Source organism: Rhipicephalus microplus, unplaced genomic scaffold (genome assembly GCF_043290135.1).
Source record: "Rhipicephalus microplus isolate Deutch F79 unplaced genomic scaffold, USDA_Rmic scaffold_65, whole genome shotgun sequence".
Lineage (NCBI taxonomy): Eukaryota > Metazoa > Arthropoda > Arachnida > Ixodida > Ixodidae > Rhipicephalus > Rhipicephalus microplus.
In genome coordinates, this window is record NW_027464638.1 from 878,467 (window position 1) to 892,402 (window position 13,936).

General features: G+C 42.4%; 1 protein-coding gene and 1 long non-coding RNA gene across 9 annotated transcripts in view; one reads left to right on the plus strand and one right to left on the minus strand.

The window, feature by feature from the left end:
* The window catches only part of LOC119162372 (uncharacterized), a 94,759-nt gene that overhangs the window by 57,775 nt on the left and 23,048 nt on the right, over positions 1-13,936 (minus strand). The window lies entirely within an intron of this gene.
* The window catches only part of LOC119161370 (uncharacterized), a 199,479-nt gene that overhangs the window by 36,669 nt on the left and 148,874 nt on the right, over positions 1-13,936 (plus strand). For all 8 annotated transcript variants that reach the window (XR_012889357.1, XM_075885056.1, XM_037413807.2 and 5 more), the window contains exons 5-6: positions 3,047-3,115; positions 5,586-5,689. Coding sequence is in view for 7 of the 8 variants with exons in the window: in XM_075885056.1 (XP_075741171.1) it covers positions 3,047-3,115; positions 5,586-5,689 (173 nt within the window). In the remaining variant the exon portion in view is untranslated. The remainder of the gene's footprint in view (positions 1-3,046; positions 3,116-5,585; positions 5,690-13,936) is intronic.

The window sequence follows — 13,936 nt, forward strand, 5'->3', positions numbered from 1 at the left end:
CCTGTTTTCACGCTCTCCCACGGTACCGCGCAGCCTTATGAGACTCTGAGGGGAGGAAGGCTTACAGATGACGGTGCATGGTTTGAAGTTAGAAAAGACGTTTCCTCCTAAGGCAAAATGTTTTCGCACGCCGCATTCGGGGAGACAGGGAACCTTCAAATTCAGCGCTTTCCTTATTTCTGTTTAGGTGGCGCTAGGGAAAGATTTTCGTTGTAGTGATAGGAATAATGTAGATTTCTCAATATTCCTGCAGTTCTTGTGTGCGATTCGTGTGCATAAGTATACCAGGAGACCGTAACTGTTATATTTTAGGCTATGCATGCTTAGATTTTAGCGCTATTTCAAGATAACGATTTTGTTGATGTTTACGGCACGATAAATTAAGACAATTAACGAGCTTTGTTTCGCATTTCTGCTTGCTTTATTGAAAAACACTACGTTGAGGAAATAGATCAGGGGTTCTAGTTTATCCACGTGCAAATTCAGCTAACGAACTTCAGTAGTTCTCCGCAAAAATGGGCCACGGTAGGTCTATCTAATGAGAATATTGCCCAATTTAGATCAATATAATTAAAAAGCGAGCGGGCGTACATAAATAAAATTGAGCACTCAAACGGAAAATGCCATCCTCTATATACACCCGGAAAATGAATTTTCTCTAGCGAATTGGTGCCGGATAGTCCGCATCGACATTTACTAAATTTGGCTCTTTTCAAAAGCTAATCAGCAATACAGTAAAAGCGCTAGAATAATTTGCTACGTTGAGGAAATAGATAAATATGTCTTAAATGTTCTGCGCAAAGAACAGTGCTGTAACTGCAGCAGATTTTTCAGAAAATGGTCACTGCTGACACACAGTCAGACCAAACCATGTAACTAGCGCTTATTCTTGGCTCTCCCTACCCAAATGCTAAAAGCTTACTTACTTTTAATAGATATGTTTAAAATGTACAAAAATTAAGCTTTTCAATGACACACAAACCAACTATATAAGACAAGAAGAACAGCCGCCACGTCAGTTGGAAAAGTGACAAAAACGATGTGTTCGTGCCGCCGGAGTGAGACCGCCGCCTTAAGTAGTCTTGTTTTAATCCGTAAGTACTGTATATTTCAACAGCACGTGACATTTGCATAATTTTTCTTTCAGAGTGTGGTTTTTCTTAGAAACAACTTAACTAAGCTAGGAATTGATCATTCTCTAATTAGAAGTGGAGAATACGTAATGTCATCATTACAGTTGACCCCATCTTTAACAATATTCAAGTCCCATAAGATGTGTTTGTTATAACTGGTAATTTTAATGATTTATTTGTAAGTTACCGTATTTACTCACGTAATGAGTGCACTTTTTTTATCGAAAAATTGGAGAAAAGTTGGAGGGTGCATTTATTACGCAGGGTAAATTTTATGAAAACTTTTTCGGGGTAAAGAAAAAATGCGGTAATGCAAAAAAATAAAAGTTAGGTCGCTTAGCTTTTCGCAATTCACATACGCCTACACTGTTTGGAAACAGCTTCTTTGTTGCACTTTACTCATCTTCAATGGTAGATGGCGCTATCTTCTGCAAGCTGTCCCCGGGCCGCCCACGCAGGCTATAGCAACTATCTTTTCTCGCAATCGTTTAACGGCAACAGTGCTTTCTGCTTGTGATCTCAAGGGGCGCCCAAAAGCGTGCACTCACGTGGGAATGGGGAATTAAGGGACAGTTTGAAGAAAAAAAAAGTAGGTAGGCCAAAAAAGAAGGGAGGGGGGGGGGGGGTCCACAGGAAGTGACCGACGTCAGTTGGCTGGGTAGCTTGGTGACTTTCGCTCATGCCGAATGCCTCTACATCCCCCCTCCCCCCCCCCCCCCCCTGTGGCGCGTAGATAAGATGGAGGGGGACGTGCCACGCACAGGTAGAAAGAAAAGCAATAGGCACGCAGCACCGGGCGAGGGGGGATGGAACAAGTCGAGGTGGTTGAGGGGGGTCGGCAAAATAATAATAAAAAAACAGAAGAGAGCCGATAGGTGAGGAGGCGCCAGGTGTCAGTTAGCGGGACTGCAGCAGATGAATGTAGGGGACATATTTATTACAGAAGAATTAAAAGCAATATGGCACGTGGCAACAGGCGAAAGGGGGGGAGAGCGAGTCAAGTTGGTTGATGGTGGTTGGCAAAGTAATCAAAAGCATAAGAGATCCAACGGGTGAGGGGGTGCCAGGTGTCAGTTAACGGGACTGCAGGAGATTGATGTAGAGGGTGCGTTAATTACGCAAGGCAAAAAATCCAAATTTTGATTACTGAAGTTGGGGGTGCGTTTATCATGCGAGTGTGTTCATTATGCGAGTAAATACGGTACATGGAAAAAACAAAAGGGCGGTGATAGAGTCTCAAAGAACTGCTCCTACTATAATGGCAGTGCTGCTGGTTCACTCTTCCTTCCTCTTCCTGCTATAGATTGTGTTAGCTTTTTCATCTTGAAGAAAAGTTGACCTCGCTTTGTGTGTGACACAGCGGATGTACAGCTTTGCCTGTTATGCCTCATTGTCAAGTGGACAAACTGGGCATCCCTTTTATGTGTAGCATGCAGTAATGGTCTCTTTAGGAAGTTGGAATTCACTGCTATCTTGCCGCCACAGATTTCATTTTTGTGATCTATAATGCATTGCGAGAGCATTGTAGAAAGCCTTTCTTTTCCTTTTTTTTTTGTTACCATAAGAGACACACAAAAGTTCACAGTGCAGTCGCTGCTCGTGGTTATTTCTGACAATATTGTTAAAACCAGCATCATTGAAAGTGGATTTTGTAGTGTTTGCAGAGGCTTGGGTTTTTCTTGCGTCTAGCTGTAAACACACACAGCACAGATGACCCTATATGCAATTTTATTTTTCTGTAAAGCCTGCACAAAACTAATATGATAGCTGGCTGTGGACAGTGATAGATGTGAAATTACTGTGTAACACATTGTTTATGTGAAATGCTGTGCTTTTTCCCCATTTTCATTCTGTGTGAACAAAATGTCATTATAAAGGTTATCTTCAACCTTACTATTTTATTTTTTTCATAGCTTGAAGAAATTACAGAACTGATGAAAGAAGGGATCAGACTTAAGAAAACTGCACATGCTGTGTCCATGGTGAGCTCATTTTTACACTACCTTAATTGTATTACACATCTTTGTTATAAATTTTTAGGTAATGAATGTACTTAGAAGGCACATGAGTGCTTATATATGTATAAACAAACTGCTGCGAAAGCTGTACAAATGTACGTTGAAAAGTAGTGTATTATTTGGAGGTACAAGTGAGCACCATGGAGTTTGTTTGCCACATTTCGGTTTCCATGTTTGTATAGATCTTTTACGGTGCCTTAACCTCAGGTGCAGCAATAGTCATGTGGCAGCATCGGCCATTGAGTGCCTTCTGAGTAATATTCATTTGCTTCTTTAGTATGGCCACCCACATCAGCTTTATGTTACAGCTCAGACAGTCACTGTTTTGGCCACTGTCGTGTGCAGTGAGTATAAAACTTGGATTGAAGTAAAAGAGGCAGTGTATGTATATGTACCTCTTTTATCTATTAAATATTATTGCGTACAAGCTTATCGGCTTCATGCTTCTCGATGTTGTGGCTTTGTTGCTGAGATCAGTCAAAATTTCATCACTCCGTAAAAGTTAGCAATGTACACTTTTTACAAACTTCAAAGCAGCTAGGGGCTCTTCGCCGAAGGACTTGAAATCTCCCATTTTACAGAGTAGGCATTCTTTTCTAGTTAAAAACCTAATTACTCTAATTTCTATACTTACAACCTCAATTAATGTCTATTTTCATATTAAAATGCCTGCTACCTCTGCAAACATAATGCCAAAGGAAGAATACTAACTCACCCAGTCAACCATATTGCCAAAGGAATCTAGCAAATATTTAATTTTCTATGTTATGTGAAGGAGTGTGGTGCCTTTTCTCCACAGTCTGAAAACTATGGTGAGAGGGTGCAACTCACTTTAATATAAATGCTAATGAGTACCACTAGTAAAATTTTGATATTTAATACAGTTAGTATTTACCAGCTGCAAATTATGAATGGAATGAACTGAGACAAGATAGGGAGTCAGACAAGCCATTTAAAGGAACCAGCCGTAATATATTATTGGATTCTAACGGAAATGGAAAATCTATGATAAATTGACTGAATCAAGCATTTTTGGGGGGGAATTTGAACAGAATTTGTATTTTTTTAGTTGCATTTTAAAGTATCAAAAACCAGTTTGTCATGCTTCCTGGTAGACAGGCTTTAACACTACGTGAAGGAGTTGTTCGCATCGGTGTATGTAACATGTTGTTTATGCCGGCCATTATTAGTGTTTAAAATTAGTCTCTATACTATTAGGGATCTTCACTTCATTCTATGCTTATTACGAGGTAAAGGTAGTGAACGTTGAGGTGCCTGAACTATCGCCTAGACCAGCCTGTGCTTGATAGTGAAAGCTCTAGCACTTGTGTGGTCCGTTTTCCTCCAAAATTAGCTTCCAAAGACAGATTGCTTATATATCGCCGTGTTTGTGGGCATCACTGCCTAGGTCATCGAACCCTCCCACATTCAATGCATAAGTTGTCATGCACAGACAAAGAACTGTGGCAAAAACTACAAACTCAAAGTTTTCTCTCCCCTGCTTTTAGTTCCAAAATGCACCTAGAAATATGCCGTTGCTCAGCCTTTAGTTCTGTCCTGCCAGCAAAGCAGGCCTAAGCCACATTATGTGCTAATGTAAAAAGCCACTCTCCTCCCCCTAACCTTTGTACTGTTCTATGTTGTGGGGAGCCGTGGCAGGTCACCATGTGCAGCTACATCTCCAAACATCGGGAGGCTGTTTTGAAGTGGGCAGCGACAGTAAAGGAGGCCTCTCTCACCTTCTTATCGTTGCCCCTTTCTCTTTGAGATAAGATAAATGTGGTTTTCTTTCTCTCTGACACTCAGAATCGGTGTGGACTTAGCGACAAGAATGTTCTAGTACAACTGAAGAAGTTCCCATTAAGAAAAAATATATATATACGACAAAGGCAGTCATGTCTACGCTGGGCCACCAGTGAAAAGTTCATGGGCTGCGTGTTTTGGACCCCTCGTATAGGTACTAGTAGTTATACAATTTTTCGACTCGTACAAAGCAAAACATACACAAGTTGGATTAAGAAAACCACCTATGACCTAAAGTTACAAAGCATACAAAAGTGCGGCAAAATGCTAGTGATCTAGCATTACATACCTAGCAACGCTAGGTATGTCAAGTATAATTGTCATGCAAAATGATTATGGATTAAATGATCCATGTATGATTCAGTCACCCACATTTTGTGTCATACAAGAACTCTTGGTGCACAAAGAGTCACTATGATGTCACCTAATGAACTTTTATTGTGAGTCTAATTTGTCTAAGATAACAGCTATACATGTAAAAGTGAAAAAATTTTTAATGCCTACTTGGGGGGGAGGGGTCATTATTGAAAGGTTTTTGACTGCCTGTGGACTCTGGTTCTCATACAGTGCCCCTTCTTGCACTATGCAGTATAGTACTGTAAAAAGGTAACGTCATTTTCACTTTTTTTAGAAAAATGTACTGGAAAGGCTATCTTCATTTGAAGAGCCAGCAGAGAAGTCGGAGTTTTTTCAGCGCTTTCAAAAGTACCCCGATGCCATTTCTGAACAAGACAGGTTGGTATTATTTTTCTCTAATCATTTGTAGCAGGAATTCTGTTTTACCACTAAAAAGTACAGTATGGAGTGTCTCGCTAGCAACCTAGAGTTTCAATTATGTTTTCTAACTAGGGCTCCCTGTTTTTGTATCAATCGGGGGGAAAGCAAATCGAATAAACACTCATAAACACCTGCTGGTATAGGTTTTGACAATTCGGATTTATCTTATCAGTTCTGAGTTTTTCAGAGCATTTTTCAACATTCAAGGGGCATTTTCAAAGCTGAGAATCATCAGTTGAAAGGATTACACCTTCATCAGTGGCAGCAACCTCATAAAGAATGCTTGCGTCTAATACAACAAGCTTTAAGGTTGTATTACAAACTAGTGTAGGTGTTTTGTATTCAAGTATCTCTGCTTTCATATATATGTGTGTGTGCATTAAAACCTTCCAGACGTCTAAAAATATATTTATTGTGTTCTCGTGTTTTCATGTTTAGATAGCATTTGACCTAACATTTCGGAGTATCGAAAATAATAATAGTAATAATTATGTGTTTTCCATCAAGAAGATAAGGGCGGCTGGGAGAAAAAGCGAAGAAGCAGGTTCACTAGCTCCTACTTCCCCAAAAGCATACTTTGGTGAGTTACGGCAATAGAAATGAACAGCCTTATTAAGGGGAGACGCGGGTCATGAAATGGCGAAAAATCGCAAAAAAATGGATTTTTGACGAAGTGCAGTATCACGAAGTTCAAACAGTTAATAATCTCCCGGCAAATTCGAAAGCTGTATTCAATCAAGAATTATTAAAAAAACAGCATTTTACAGGTCTAAGTGGAAGCGAAATGACCGAAAATTGGGTAAATATGTTTGACATTCATGCACTCGTAACTTCTGAACGCATTGACCGGGCGCCGCGATCTTGGTGTTGTTTGGAAACTGCTTTCTTTGTGCATCTTATCCCTATTTTGGAAATGGCGTCGGTGCAGGGAGAGTGACACTACCACTCACTTTCCAAAGGTGTGTGCACGTGATTGGTCAAAGTGTGTGCTCGCCCTGCACGCTAGCCTCCTATTTGCCTGCCGCATATATATATATATATATATATATATATATATATATATATATATATATATATATTTGCCCAGTTTCGCGTTGCAATTGCACACTCGCTTGGCTTGTCCTTTTGGCTGCTCCGCGACGGTCTTCAGGTTCACTACATCGCTACCACATTTGAAATACTGCGATTATTGAGCTGGTCAAATGTTGGAATACATTCGTCTGAAGAAAACTACACGCCACGTATTCTGCAAGAAACGACGGCAACTATGGAATGCGTGACGAAATTGCGCGAGGCATGTCCCACAATAACCACTTGACGGATTGAATACACAGCTGCATCTGAACATGGACGCTTCGAATGCCAGCACGGAACTCATCATAATTATGAAATTGCCTGTTTACGCATCAAATACAGCGCTGCAGTCCACTAGATTGAAGGCGTGCCTCGAGTGCTCTCTAAATTGAGAAATGCCTCGAGTACTGCCACAGAACGCGTCTAGGATCGTCGGTTGGTGATTTGTGTATGAAAACCCAACTTGGCACATGTAGTGAGAATATTTTGTTGGCCCAAGCTTCAAGTGTTGTCACGGAACGCTTTGAGAACGTTTTCGTATCGGCTGAAGTAAATAGCCAGCGTGCAGCAAGTGTAGCGGACGTGACAAAACACTTGGCGTGAAGTCTGAAACGGAATGAAAATTTTTGAACTTCTCGCCATCGACATGGAACAGGAGAATTCTAGTGACAGTGGAACGGAATCGTTGATCGTACATTAAGTTTTCGGACTTGATTTGTGCCGTGTTCGGCGACAGTGTCTTAGAACCTGAGAAAAGAAGGCTTTAGTGTGAAACTCGTGATGGCATGCTCAAGGTGCGGCATGTGCGATGAGCCACTTGCTTCACTGAAGGCGACTGGAGATTCATCAATGTCATTTATATATGCAACAAAGACCATGCAGCCAGAAATGCCACGAAAAACAAGCTCGTGAATAGGCACAAGCCACTGCCTACAGCCCTGATCAGCTGTAAAGTGTAGATTCAAGTGCATGTCATTTTGAGAATTCAAATAATGTTATTCCCCCCCCCCCCCCCCTTTTTTTTTTCTGACCTTGACCTAGGTGCAAATAGTGACAGCACAGACCACATAGGCATGTCATTTTTATGCACAGTGTACACATACTAGCCGAAATACAATAGTGAGGTGATTGGTAGCAGCTTTCTAACTATTTTCAATCACTATGAATGCTAATACAGCAAATTTTTTATGGTTCCTGCAACATTGTTGCAACATATATGACATTATCTTGTTCCTGAAGAGCAAAGCTACATAATGATGTTATTTTCAAAGTTATGTTGCAATACCACGTCAGTTTATGGGAAACTAAAACTTCAAATGCATTTTTCTCAGCTTCATGTTTTTAGACATAACATGTAGCCTTACGGGGCATTTTGACATGTTTGTTATCGACTAACAACAACAAATTTGATACCAATGTGTTCGTATTGAATAGATCTGGCCGATGATGCTATTCATTTCCTTCTATATCTTGTTCACCAAATTGTAATTCTTGACGATTGTAAACAATATGTTGCAGACATTTTTCACTCATGTTTGTATCCATTTATTTCACAATTGAAGTTTGTTGTAAACAATGAAATTAGCATCATCGGCTAGACCTGCTCTCTGGCAATCTGGATATATACTTTGTTTTTGTGTTTGACATAGTGAAATTGCCTAAAACCCCCGTAAGAAATATGCTGATTGCGTATTATAGAATGTTATTATCTTCTGTTCGAATGCAGCTATCAAAAATCTACTTGGAGATTTGAATCTGTAGAAGAAACTGAATAAGTGTATTAGGTTTCATTCAATTCAAACGAATAATTTTTTAAAATTTCAAGACTGTTTCCTCTTAACAGGGTACATGAATAAGAACTGAGAAAAATATGAAAAAATGGAGAAACAGTGCACTCAAACCGCATCATACAAAGTGCCATCTTATATGAAAATAGGTTTGTTATATCCAAAAATTCTTTAAAATGGTACATTCCTAACACTATGTCTGTTGCAAAACTATTCTTCATTTACTTTGTCATAAGCAATATTTCGTTATATCCAGGTTCATTCTATTGAGATTTGAGTGTATTATTAGCAACAAGGAAGGCATTTTTATTGGAAAGAAAATTAATAATATTGCAATGCAACAACTTGTAATGTGAAATGAAGCTCTGAATTTTGGAGAATTGAAGATTTAGAAAAAATAAACTCCAAAAAACACCTTCCGAATTTCAAGAAAAATAAGTCTCAAAAAACAAAGAGCCCTATTTATGACTAATAAGCAAGTAGTATTGTGCATGCTAATTGTCAATGAAGTGGAAAAAGAGTCGGGTAGTGCTTTCCCAGCCTACGAAAGCATTTTATTGACAGCACTTTAAATTGCCGGAGTTGTAATCTTAAATATGGCAAGAATAACTGCAAATTATCCATAGGCTATCTATATGTCTCTCAAGACATGTATTGGACGGCAGACGAGCTCCAAAAATGAGCACATTGGCCTTCTGCCATGGTCAACAGCGGTTACAATGACCCGATTAAACTTGACTACGACAAGAAGGCAAAATGCTAGAGGCCCGTGTAGTTCAATTTAGGTACACATTAAAAAACTTCAGGGGGTCAAAATTTTCAGAGCCCTCCAGAATAGCGTCTCTCATAATCATATCATGATTTCGGGACCTAAAAAAATATTTTTATTGACCTTAATGCTGTCTGATGTAAAGTGCGGACATTTTTTAAAATTGTGGCAGAATACATGATGTGGAAATGCAGTAGCAATGTGCCTGCAAAACTTGTAAATGTAAAAAAAAGATGGCACCTGAATCTTCCCATGGGGGGAACTCGAGTAAATGTGTCGCAGAGTGGTGGGGGTATTGCATGAATGGTTCACAATTTAGTATAGCTGGGGAACGTTTAATTAGGAGGGTTCTTATTTATTGAATGAAGAAGAAATGTTGCCTTCAATGTCAAGCGTAAGCCAAGTAGATGCCCTTGACTGAATTCCTAATGCACGATCCAGTGCCTACATATATGGGGTGGCCAGTAAATAGTGCAGTGCGAGCAGTTTTTTTTTTTTTTTTTTAACTAGCAGACACTACCTGCGTCAGCCTTGCGAGGCGAGAGAGGGAGATGGGAGTGACAGTTTTATGGGTGTCTTCCTGGGCCGGCACAAGACGCGAGCATGTGGCATAAGAAGCGAGGCGCGATCATGCACAGTAAGGGTGTGGACGGCGCCACCGCCGAAGCTGAAGCATGACATCGTGCGACAAAGAAATTCTCCGCATTTAAAAGCTGTATCTGAACCTCTCACATTTCAAGCTCTTAGAAACAGCATAAACAATGCTACATTATGGCTGTGTTGTTTCATTGTTACATTAGAAGAAGTAACTATGTGAACACAGATAAAACTTTATAGAGGCTCTGTTCTTGACAATAGCAAGGCTTTGTACCCTTCAGAAGGCTTATCTGTAACTTAAGCTTCACAGCATGTTTTTTTATGCCTTTACAGTTAATATTTCAAGAGTCTGTATAAATCTTTATGCATTTTTTTCTTTCAGAATTGTTTTCCCACTAAGCAGTCGTAGGTCTAATATGTAGTCTTGAACAGGTCTTTGTCAGATGGTGTTTCAAAAAGGGGTAAGGTAACACTATCTTTTGCAACCTTTGTGTGAACTTAGCTCAGCGCCATACAGTTTAAGAGAGAACTTCTTAACCCTTGCTTTATCAGTTACAAGTAATCTTAATGAGTAAAAAATGTTTTCAGCGGGTGCTGTCTATGATTACAACTGTCAATTTGTTTCTAGCTACAGTTTGTATGACTAGACTGCGAGTTTCTCTTTATGTTCAAGGACTTGATGTGTGCTCTGGAAATATTTCCACACTTTTGGGAAACTTGGTACATATTGACACGAGGCAGTATTGGGATTGGGGCATAAAGCGGTAGAGGGTCCCTGCCTGAAAGAAAATACTACGAAGTGAATAGAGACTGGTCCCAGCCCGCCAGTGTGCCAGGCATTGTCGTCGCGTGTAATCGTCGTAAATATCTGCAAATATACGTTTCCTTGTAAGATTATTGGTGGAGGTGCTGAATACGCCTACCTGGCTTTCCCGGCAAACCAACACGGAACTTCGGAGTGGTCGCCACCTTCATTTTCCTACAATGGCTCAACAGGCCCACCCACAAGAGCAGCAGCAGCTGCCTCCTCTGATTCTCCTGCCTCCACGAGACCCCGGAACCTTCTCGGGCACAGGCAAGGACAAGGTGAATGTTGAAGATTGGGTCGCATTGTACGAGCACGTGAGCGAATACTATAGGTGGGACCCTACTTTGATGCTGGCCGACATTGTATTTTACTTGCGGGAGACGGCGCTCACCTGGTACGAGACGCATGAGTTGGAGTTGACCAGCTGGGACATTTGCAAACTGAAGCTTGTCGAGTTATTCAGCAGGCTATTTGGGCGACAGCAGGCCACGAGGAAAGACCTGGAATGTCGCATGCAGACATCGACGGAATCATTTGTATCTTACATACAGGAAGTATTGGTCCTCTGTCGAAATGCGGACGAGAACATGAGCGAAACTCACAAAATCGCTCACATATTAAAGGGAATCGCCGATGATGCCTTCAATCTGTTGATCATTAAAGATTGTGCCACCGTCGATGCGGTTGTGAAGGAATGTCAGTGCTTCGAGCACGCCAAGAACCGTCGCATAACCCGCCAGTTTGCACGTCTGCCTAATACTGCAGCCACTTCGACCTGCGAATACAGCCCCAAGTTCACGCAAGCTACATCGTCCGAAAATGTCACCCGAATCGTTCGCCGTGAACTCGAAGCAATGGCTCCTATTGCCATCGCCTCCGACGGTCCTCAAGACAATGCATCCACTGTCTCCCTCATCCAAGCCGTCGTTCGCCAAGAAATAGCAAATCTCGGCATCGCACCTGTTTGCGCTGTTCGCACTACCGAGAGCTCGGCTTCTGTTAACCAGATTTCGGTGTACCCTTCACGCTACGCTTCCCGCTACCGGAACCCTGCTGAATGGAGAACGTCGGATGATAGACCGATCTGTTTTCACTGCTCTCGTGCCGGCCACATTGCACGCTACTGTTGCAATCGTTGGACATCCAATTCATCTTGGAACACTGGGACATGGCGTCGCTTTGAAGGCAATTCTCGCCGCTTTTCTACTCCGTACGATCCACAGCCTGCTCCTACTACAGTTCAGGGCCGAAGGTTCAGCTGGTCACCATCACCCCAAGGCCGCCGATCTCTCTCGCCGATGATTTCTCGATCCAGGTCCCCTGCACGACCTGGGCCCTCAACTTCGGGAAACTAGACCATGCAGCTTTCGGAGGTGACGCTGCATTAACGACCCGGTTCTGCAAATCCTCTGTTGACGATTCCTACACACCGCAATATTTTGGACCTTTTGGTGGATGACGTTACCGTTACAGCCCTCATAGACACTGGCGCACAAATTTCAGTCATGAGGGCCGCTCTCTGTATTAAACTGCGAAAAGTGATCACGCCTCCTATTCATCATCATCATCATCAGCCTGACTACGTCCACTGCAGGACAAAGGCCTCTCCCATGTTTCGCCAGTTAACCCGGTCCATTGCTTGCTGCTGCCAATTTATACCCGCAAACTTTTTAATCTCATCTGCCCACCTAACCTTCTGTCTCCCCCTAACCCGCTTCCCTTCTCTGGGAATCCAGTCAATTACCCTTAATGACCAGCGGTTATCCTGTCTACGCGCTACATGCCCTGCCCATGTCCATTTCTTCTTCTTGATTTCAGCTATGATATCCTTAACCCCCGTTTGTTCCCTAATCCACTCTGCTCTCTTCTTGTCTCTTAAGGTTACACCTACCATTTTTCTTTCCATTGCTCGCTGCGTCGTCCTCAATTTAAGCTGAACCCTCTTTGTAAGTCTCCAGGTTTCTGCTCCGTAGCTAAGTACCGGCAAGATACAGCTGTTATATACCTTCCTCTTGAGGGATAGTGGCAATCTACCTGTCATAATTTGAGAGTGCCCTCCGAATGTGCTCCACCCCATTCTTATTCTTCTAGTTACTTCAATCTCGTGGTTCGGCTCTGCGGTTATTACCTGCCCTAAGTAGACATAGTCTTTTACAACTTCAAGTGGACTATTACCTATCTCGAAACGCCTCCTATTAAGTGTGCAGTAATGCTTGCCCATAGGAGCACATTTACCGTTCTCGGCATGTGCACCTCTCGCATATGTATTTCTGGGCGCCAGACCGTCTTATTGTTCACCGTGCTTGAGCAGTGCCCACATGACGTGATTCTTGGTCTCGACTTTCTCTCTGCGCACTCCGCCCTTATCGACTGCTCGACGGGTCTTCTTCAGTTGGAACTGCCTTTTGACGCCGCTGTTGCCCGTGATGCTCAAAGTCGCCTTTGTGCCACAGAGTTCCTGCATCTTCCGCCGCAAGCCGCGACTTACGTGCAGCTCGTGTGTGATCCGCCTGTGCACGATGGTGAATATGTCGTTTCACCTATTACCGACGTTGTGCTAAAGCACTCCATTGCTGTCCCGCACATCGTGGTGAGAGTACGTCACAACCAGACCCATCTGTCTCTTTTGAACTTTGGTTTCTCCGCGCACGTGCTGCCTGCTGGTATTAAACTAGGCGTCATGTCGTCGTTGCAAGAGTGTGATATTTCTGAACTGTCGGCTCAGCAACCTACTCCGCACGTCAACTTGCTCACTGCGCCCAACCTGTCGAGCATTGACATTGCCAAAATGATAGCGCCAGATCTTTCGCCCTCCGAAGCACAAGACCTCCACCGTGTGTTGACATCCTATGCGGACATATTCGATCTTGACAACCGCCCTTTAGGCCAGACATCAGTTGTGACCTATCACATCAACACCGGCGATGCCAACCCAATTCATCGCCGCCCTTACCGCGTCTCCGCTGCCGAACGCTCTGTCATCCAAAAAGAGGTTGAGAAAATGCTCGTTAAAGGCGCCGTCAAACACTCATTTAGTCCGTGGGCATCCCCGGTCATGCTTGTCAAGAAGAAGGACAACACATGGCGGTTTTGCGTCGACTATAGACATCTCAACAAGGTCACTAAGAAGGACATTTACGCCTTACCAAGAATAGATGACGCCCTTGACT